Source organism: Squalius cephalus, assembly GCF_949319135.1.
Source record: "Squalius cephalus genome assembly, chromosome: 18".
Classification (NCBI taxonomy): Eukaryota; Metazoa; Chordata; class Actinopteri; order Cypriniformes; family Leuciscidae; genus Squalius; species Squalius cephalus.
Genome location: NC_137139.1, coordinates 30,945,522 through 30,954,505, shown reverse-complemented (window position 1 = coordinate 30,954,505; position 8,984 = coordinate 30,945,522). Strand labels below are relative to the sequence as shown.

General features: G+C 40.8%; 1 protein-coding gene across 1 annotated transcript; it reads left to right on the top strand.

Moving 5' to 3' along the window:
* Positions 1 to 226: 226 nt before the first annotated feature.
* Positions 227 to 7,587, top strand: LOC307146290 (peptidase inhibitor 16-like; the record flags this gene model as incomplete). Its single annotated transcript, XM_079850188.1, has 5 exons — positions 227 to 309; positions 3,087 to 3,348; positions 7,025 to 7,173; positions 7,311 to 7,386; positions 7,474 to 7,587. Exons 2-5 carry the CDS (start codon positions 3,193 to 3,195, stop codon positions 7,585 to 7,587), a joined length of 495 nt encoding a protein of 164 aa, XP_079706314.1. The 5' UTR covers positions 227 to 309; positions 3,087 to 3,192.
* Between the last annotated feature and the right edge of the window lie 1,397 nt (positions 7,588 to 8,984).

Sequence of the window (8,984 nt, the reverse complement as noted above, 5' to 3'; positions counted from 1 at the left end):
CAGGGGAAAGCCTGATTCCTGAGGCTTCATTTCCCCATCCCGCACACACACACACACGAGAAAGAGAGAGGGAGCAAAATTGAATCATGTAAAGCAGGTTGTGCCCAATCCTGCTCCTGCCGATCGACTGTCCTGCACAGTTCATCTCCAACCCTAATCAAACACACCTGAAGCAACCAATTAACGTCTCCAGGACCACTTGAAAATGAAAGGCAGGTGTGTTTGATTAGGGTTGGAGATGAACTGCAGGACAGTCGATTGTCAGGAGTAGGATTGGGCACCGCTGATGTAAAGGATTTAAAGTAAAATGTAAGTGATAAAGACATGAAACAGATCTCTATCCAAAGAATTACCTTGTACCGCTTCTTCTCCCACTTCTTGCCTGCCTTCTCTCCTGTAATCTTTCCATCCAGGCCCAGGTTTTTCACTGCTTTCCTATAAACATACAAATATGATGAATAGCTGTGTTGAAATGCATTGTAGCTGGGGGCTAGAGCATTATCAGACATTGATATTGTTATCAGTTATTGAACTGTACAATCTGGTCACTCACTACAATAACAGTTTGGAGGCAAATTTCTTTTTGGTGAACTTATCCTTATTTTCAGTCCTGAACCTGATGAGGCCAAATGTCTGCTCTACAGTCCCTGAAATATAAGACACCAGTTGCTGCTTAGTAAATTGCAAATTAACAGAAGAGAAAAAGACTGAATAGTCAGTACGATCTGATGAGTGTGTTTACACACACACATAACTATCCCAGTTATGATCAGGATATAAGTGTCCATAATAATATGCTAGAAATCTAATAAAGTAATCAAATGTTAAATAACACAGCATAGTTTATTATATATAGATTAATGCCTATTAAAGCTAAAGTTATTCATTCAAGAGCTGCGAGTAATTTTCTCTTTGCCTTTAGTCGTTTTATTCACATTAATGGTGCAATCATCAACAGGTTTATTAGACGCTGCCACTTTAAGATCGAATGCAGATCTAATAATACACATATTTTCTCCCATTTAACACATAGACTGTGTTTAAGTGAATCTCCAAACCGGTCATTTTGTCATATTTTTGTGTGTATTTGATCGTTTAGTTTTGTGTGTTTTTGCACAAGAAACCCAAAGTATAGTTTGCTTGACCAGTTGCAGTCCGTTTCCGAGCGTGCGCCGCCATGGGAACAGGGACAATGTGCTTTTAACAGCTCTTTTTACTATCAAACACATCCCGCAATTTAGAAACAGCAGACACTGCATTTTACAACAATCAGCGATTGTGCTCAGTGCTGATTCTGACATTAAGTTTGGGTTTAGGGAGAAATGACAGCGTGCTGTGAAGGAAAAGATGATGCGCTAGACCAGTGTTCTTCAACCCTGCTCCTAAAGGACCCCCAACACTGCACGTTTTCTTTGTCTCCCTAATCAAACACACCTGATTCAATTCATCAGCTCATTATCACATGGGTTAATACAAACACGTTTTTAATATTTTTACCTCACGTATCTTTTTTTTTTAGAATCCTTGGAAGCCAAAATCGAAATCGAAAATAAAATTAGATTAACTAACAAGATCAGGGGCCGTATTCACAAAGAATTTTAAGGCTAAAAGTAGCTCCTAACTGGCGAATTTAGGAGCAACTCTTAAAAATAATGGGCGTGTCACTCGTAACTTTAGGACTCCTAATTTTTTTGACTAAGAGTAATTCACGAAGCATTTTAGCCCTAAAAGTAGCACCTAAGCCTGGGACAGCTTAAAAGAAGTCGAGAGGACTCCTAACTCACTAAGACCTATTCACAAACCGCTTTTTGTGTCATTTCACGTTGCGATGTTTTGAAATGCGCATGCGGCGGCTAAGGAGCTTCCAATCGCGAGGGAACTATTTTGCATTGTAGGCATAACTAGGGATGCAATAACGCCACCAACAACAACCAAAACTAGGCTACTCATTGCATGTAAACTATTTGTAACGTTTCATTGTGAATCAAATTAAAATGTTCTTCTCTTTGCAAACGTAGGCAGAGGCATATAGTGACAGATTAATTCAATAATGTTGCAAAGATATTGCATCAATCCATATGTTTCATTAGGCTACTAGGCTATTTGTTTTGCCTTACTCTTTATTCATTTAGGCTATTTATTCAGTTATTCATCATCTTCCGTCCTTCACACTACTTGTGTAGCGCACGCATTCTCAGACCTGTCACCTGTCAATCATCATCGTAGGGGAGGTGTTTGGAATCATTCCCGCGTTACAATCATCAGCCAATCAAGGTGGTCACTTCAGTCAAGCTCGTGCATGAGTAATGACGTCATCCATAGCAACGAAGACTCACTCTTAGTTTAAGAGTTGTCATTTTTCTTTACTAAGAGTAGGTCTGAAAGGCGTTGTGAATAACTTCTAAGAGAAAACTCCTAGCTAAAATCTTTTAGTGCGATTTAGGAGTACTCCTAGTGGTAAGATAAAATGCTTTGTGAATACGGCCCCAGATGTATATTTGATGGGCAGACTCTCAGATATCATGAACATCATCAGATAGCTTTGTGAAATATTTTCTAACATTAGTGTTCAAAACTCAACAGTCCATTGGATGTGCATCAAACTAACATATTCCGACATATTTCGAAATTTTAACATGCTTATTTGCGAAAATATACTTACAATTCAATTGTTCCTTTCCAGCGGTGTCCGCCATCTTGGTTGAAAAATTTGGCTGGCTCGCTGAGTTCACAAGGTATCCTGGGTAATTTCATCTCCCACTTAGTTTTAAGCCTGTATCGGACCTCACTATGTTTTGAGAGTTGATTTTAAGGGAAGAATAGCAGTCCCCCTTGCTCCCTAAAGTTTTGGGACACCCTAAGGGAAGACCTAGTGCCTCTTGTTGGACAGCCGGACAGAACCACGTATTCCCAGTATTATGAATAAACCGGTGGAGTGTGTTTATGTACATGTGAGATGTATAATATGGGTGGCTTGAGTACAGGATAAAAAGGGTGGGAGTTTCATTCTGGGGTCCTGTACTAACTTTCTCTCTCACTTACACACACTAACAGCTCTGAGAGAGATACTTTAACATGTTCTGAAGGCATTAAGGACAGCGAGTGACGGGGTAAGACAGCGGAGAACAACTCAGAACAAGAGAAGAGGTTTTTGTCCAGCTGATCTAGTGTCCTCACAGTCAGACAGGCAGCATGTACTGGGACGTGGCCCTCTGGAGCGCCGGGATCTGGGCGATTCTGAGTTTAGCTGCTGGACAACTGACCGAGCAGGAGAAATCAACCATCGTGGACATGCACAACAAGCTTCGCTCTCAGGTTCAGCCCAGCGCCACCTTCATGCAGAAAGTGGTAAGAGATGCACCTGACTGGAGAAACATATGCACAACATATTTCGCTTTGGTTCTAGTGGTGAAAACCTGATTGTTCCAAGAGTTACTGAACAAAAAGTCCATGCAAAAATGTCTTTACTTTAAACAAAATCTTCCATACCTAGTTCCCTCTGTGTAATTGTTTGTATTATTTAATGGACCTTAAGTCAAAGCTGAGCATGATGATGCATCACTAGTTTTCATTAGTCTAGAATAGTGCACTGCACACAGCTGGGCAAAATAGTGCCGTTTTATTGTATTGCATACATCTTAAACCCAGGCAATGCATAGGCCTAAATATGCTTATGTACTCTAACTGTTCAGTACTTGAGAGCCACAGCGAGTTTACGAAACGTAGGCTGGTCAGATTTGTACTCCCAAGTTCACATGTTCGTCACAAAATTCCCCCAAACAGCTAAGACTAATCTAAACACGATCTAAACAGGCTATGAAACTTGGAATATAAATCAAAGACACGCACATACTGTATAGCGCTTTTCTTAGTAGGCTATGTTGGATTGACTTCGTTTACTTCTGTTGTAAAGACGATCAAAACAGACTAGCCGACAGTCTGCCATGAACGTGAGATGACGTTTCACGGCCAAATCAAATAACCAATCGGAGGAGAGCCCTTCTAGCCAATCAGAGGCGAAGAAGGCGGTACCTTCCCCTACCATCCTGGAAAAAAAATATCGCAGCCTGGAGAACATGTTAACAGCTTTTTCGTCTTCAGGGACTGTTTTGTCTGTACGCTTCAACCTGAGACTTCAAAAAGCTTCAGGAAGTGTGTGCATCTGTGTCTAAGATATTTGACACCTGATGACACGCACAACTTATGTTTATTGTTTGGGCTCAGAGCACGCACAATAAGTTTCTGAGGGATCTGCTTGAGCCAACTATGAGTTTTTCCTTTGAGAAAACTCCACTCTCGTCTGCCCTCTTCTCAAGGGAAGAGAGACAGACATCTGTACCTGGCGATTCGGGTCCCGCTCGTGCTAAGGCAGAGCGGGGACTGGAATTGTGGGGTTTTTCAGAGGGAGCTCGCTGAGGAGTTGGAGAAAATTGTTAATCTCTCACGCCCCTCAGAGACTCGCGAGAGTGAGCTGCAGGATGAGGATGTATTGTCCAAAAAAAAAAAAATTTAATAATATATATCATCATAATAATATATATCAGCATCAAGTGGCTATAAAACAACCAGCCCAAGAGAGCAAGAGATGGCTGATGAGGGTGAAGAGGATGTACGACCTGAACCCTCACAGCCACCCTGTCCCGTGTATGATGTTATGTAATGTGCTTCAGCGAGGCTTCAGCTGCCGTTGGAGTGCTTGAGGAAAGAGACCAGACTTGGCGAATGGATTCCTTTCCAGCCATAACGCTCCATCTCTCGTGAGCCTTTCATTCCTGCCCGATCTACACAACGTGATCGAAAAGGCATGGAAGAACCCGTATTCAGCGGGTTCAACAAACTACGCTGATGCGGGTTCAACAAACTACGTTGATGTTGAGGGGACGCGGGTATGTGTCGATGCCACAATTGATGAGATGTTTGCAAACTATCTAGCAGCTGGAAAGGCACCGACACTAAGTGCTCCGGCCCTGCCTTTTAAGCCATAAAAAAAGAGAAAGTCTCGCTTAAATTGCAGGGCATACTCGGCGGCGGGTCTGGCTGGTGATGCCTTGCACACAATGGCGGTGTTGCAAGCATACCAGACTGATCTGCTGTCAGATTTGGACCGCATGAGAAAAAAAAGGAATGCGATCTGAATCTGTTTCCTCACCCCAAGCGCTTCTTGCATCAGCCCTGAGGATGGACCCATGATGAGTTATTCCTTCAATGTAGGAACCCGTCTGTAGGTCTGGCATCGGGTTTGGTAGTAAGTGCGCTCTTTCGAGGCCTCCATTTGTGAATGTCGTTTAGGCCATCGCTCTATGGGCAGCAGGTTGAGCTCTGTAGGTCTCCTCCCTTTACGAGAGTTTTTAGTAAGGTTGAAGGGTAGACCACAGTTCCCTGTTAGAAAGTATCATGGGGGTGTTAGGTAGGGTTTTTATAGGATGGTGAAATTAGGGCCCTGAAGTTCCCATATATAGGTAGCCTATGCATACCCTTTCCAGAGGCCTCCTCTTAAGTTAGTCGGCAGGCTTAATTAGTGAGTAGTGCCAATCTGTAGTAGTGAACAGGTTGGCTTTATTATATGGAAAATTCTCTAGTGAGAATTTCTCTAGTGAGGCCACGGTTCATCTGAGCATCAAACAGACATTCTGTGTGAGATAGCTTCCCCCTAGCGGGAGTTATTCTACTGAGGCCACCGCTCTGTCAAGCTCCAGATAGAGGAGTCAAACATTTGGCCCTCGTCGGACCACCCTGATAGCCACCTTATACTAGAGCAGCAGGTCTCCTCTCACTTTGAGAGTATAGCTCTGGGGCCGTATTCACAAAGCATTTTATCTTACCACTAGGAGTACTCCTAAATCGCACTAAAAGATTTTAGCTAGGAGTTTTCTCTTAAAAGTTATTCACAACGCCTTTCAGACCTACTCTTAGTAAAGAAAAATGACAACTCCTAAACTAAGAGTGAGTCTTCATTGCTATGGATGACGTCATTACTCATGCACAAGCTTGACTGAAGTGACCACCTTGATTGGCTGATGATTGTAACGCGGGAATGATTCCAAACACCTCCCCTACGATGATGAGTGACAGGTGACAGGTCTGAGAATGCGTGCGCTAAGTAGTGCGAAGGACGGAAGATGATGAATAACTGAATAAATAGTTATTGATGGATTACAAATGGCTTGATGCAATATCTTTGCAACATTATTGAATTAATCTGTCACTATATGCCTCTGCCTACGTTTGCAAAGAGAAGAACATTTTAATTTGATTCACAATGAAACGTTACAATTAGTTTACATGCAATGAGTAGCCTAGTTTTGGTTGTTGTTGGTGGTGTTATTGCGTCCCTAGTTATGCCTACAATGCAAAATTGTTCCCTCGCGATTGGAAGCTCCTGTAGCCGCCGCATACGCATTTCAAAACATCGCAACGTGAAATGCCACAAAAAGCGGTTTGTGAAGGTCTTAGTGAGTTAGGAGTCCTCTCGACTTCTTTTAAGCTGTCCCAGACTTAGGTGCTACATTTAGGGCTAAAATGCTTCCTGAATTACTCTTAGTCAAAAAAATTAGGAGTCCTAAAGTTAGGAGTGACATGCCCATTATTTTTAGGATTTGCTCCTAAATTCGCCAGTTAGGAGCTACTTTTAGCCTTAAAATTCTTTGTGAATACGGCCCCTGAACTTCAGTCGTATAATATTTGTGTGTCGACCTTCACAGGGACACCTTGATATCTGGGAACAGAGGTTACAGTCGTAACCTAGACGTTTTAAGTCGCCAGCCATTGGCAGGTGTGGCAAAAAGTTAGTTTTAGGCCTTGAATATTTATATAATGTCCTTATTTTAGATCTTAGCATGAAATATGTCCAGGCTTTGCAAGATTCACTCGCTGTTAATTACCTAAATTATCATTTTACATAATTATAATAATGTAAAACAACATTGGTTTATTTAAGAGTTAAGTAAATAAATTGTTCTGCTGTCACAAAACTAACAAACGTCAAAGTCAAATAACATCATCAAACTTGTTTCTGTCGTTTAAGGTGTGGGACGATACACTGCGTGTGGTGGCGGAAGCTTACGCAACAAAATGCATCTGGGAACACAACCCTGACCTTGAGGAACTCACTTTGGGGGAAAATCTCTTTGTCAGCACTGGACATTTTAATGCAACCAAAGCAATGGTTAGATGGTATGAAAACTATCTTAACTAAAACATAAATGAGAATGAATGAATGACTGATGACTAAAATAATAAATACCAATGATCTGTGATATGCAGAAATATTATCTATAAGCAGTAAATCAGCTCATTTCTTTGCACCACAGGTTTGGAGAAAATGTGGATTATGACTATGAAAACAAGTTCTGTCCTGAAGACAAAATGTGTGACCATTACACTCAGGTAAGCGCCGTTTCCATTCTGTGCGTTTGATTGGTTTTCACAGTATGAATATGCAGATGTGACGATGTGTTTCTGTTGTTTTTACAGATGGTGTGGGCGAACAGCAATAAAATTGGCTGTGCTTCTCACTTCTGTGACACTCTTGAGGGTCTAGGTTTCGAGAAGGTCACTCTTCTCGTCTGTAATTACTATCCTCGGTAAGTGTGTTTCAATAATCCAAACTGAACATGAGCTCAGTGTTCTAGAAAGTGTGTTCATTCTAGAACATGGCCAGTTTTACATTACTTATTGTGGTATAAGTTGCAACTTAACATCATATGAGTTCATATACAAACATTTTACACACATACATACACACACACAAACACACACACACACACACACACATACACACACACACACATATATATATATATAGGGCTGGGCGATATGGACCAAAAGTCATATCCCGATATATTTACGCTGAATATCGATATACGATATATATCCCGATATTTTTTCCGCAAAGTGAGGGCAAATGTTCAGTCGAAGTCAAAGCCAAATATGAGGTCACAAGTCCGGCTATTTCAGTGAACAGTTGCAAAATCAAATGAATAAATAATAAACAGGTTTCTTCACCTTAGGGCTGCACAATTATGACAAAAATCATAATTGCCGATTATTCCCTTGGAATTGTAATTGCGATTTATTAATTATGATTATCAAAGTTTACATTGAATGTATATAAACAAATTTTGTGTAAAAATGTTATGTTATAATTTGCCTATATATATATATATATATAGGCAAATTATAACACGTTTACACAAAATTTGTTAACACACACACAAGTACTTTTCCCCTTTACTTAACATAAATTGTAAGAATATGACTAATAGTAAAGACTAGTACTAATAAATAAACATTAGGCCTATGCTAAAGCTATTAAATAGCAGTCCCACACTAGTTTTTGTTAATACAATGTTGGTATGAGCCACTACAGTCATTTATAAATATAAAAAAATAACACAAAGTGAAAATAAAGTGGCATTTTGGGGTTAATATGGAAACGACCGTTACCATGGTGAATACACAATATTAACAATAACTGTTAATGAAACATGGAAACTGCTCCTGGTGAATAGAATGAAAATCATACCTGCATTACTTTTATTTCGTGTATTTTACAACGTAACGGCGTTGCATGCTCGTAGTTTCTTTTGCACTTGATCAGTGAGGCAATACAGCGCGCGCCGCCGCATTTGCGCGTGCAATTGAGTGTGCGCTCCGAGAACAGGATAACGGCTGACAGGACAAGAAAGTCAGTTTTTCTGAGGTGAAAGACTTTATTTCAGCGTACACTTATGTCACTGCCTGGTAGTTCCTATTGTGTTGGGTTTTCTGAAGTAGTCATGATTCGCCTCTCATAACATAACATTCTCTAACCACGCACGCAGAGTGGAAAAGGGGGGGCGGGGACGCGGGGAGCAAGGATCACACCGCAAATTTCAACTATATCGATATATGCGATATGGTCTAATTCCATATCGCATTTAAAAAATATAGATATATTTTTTATATCGATATATCGCCCAGCCCTATATATAGGCTATATATAT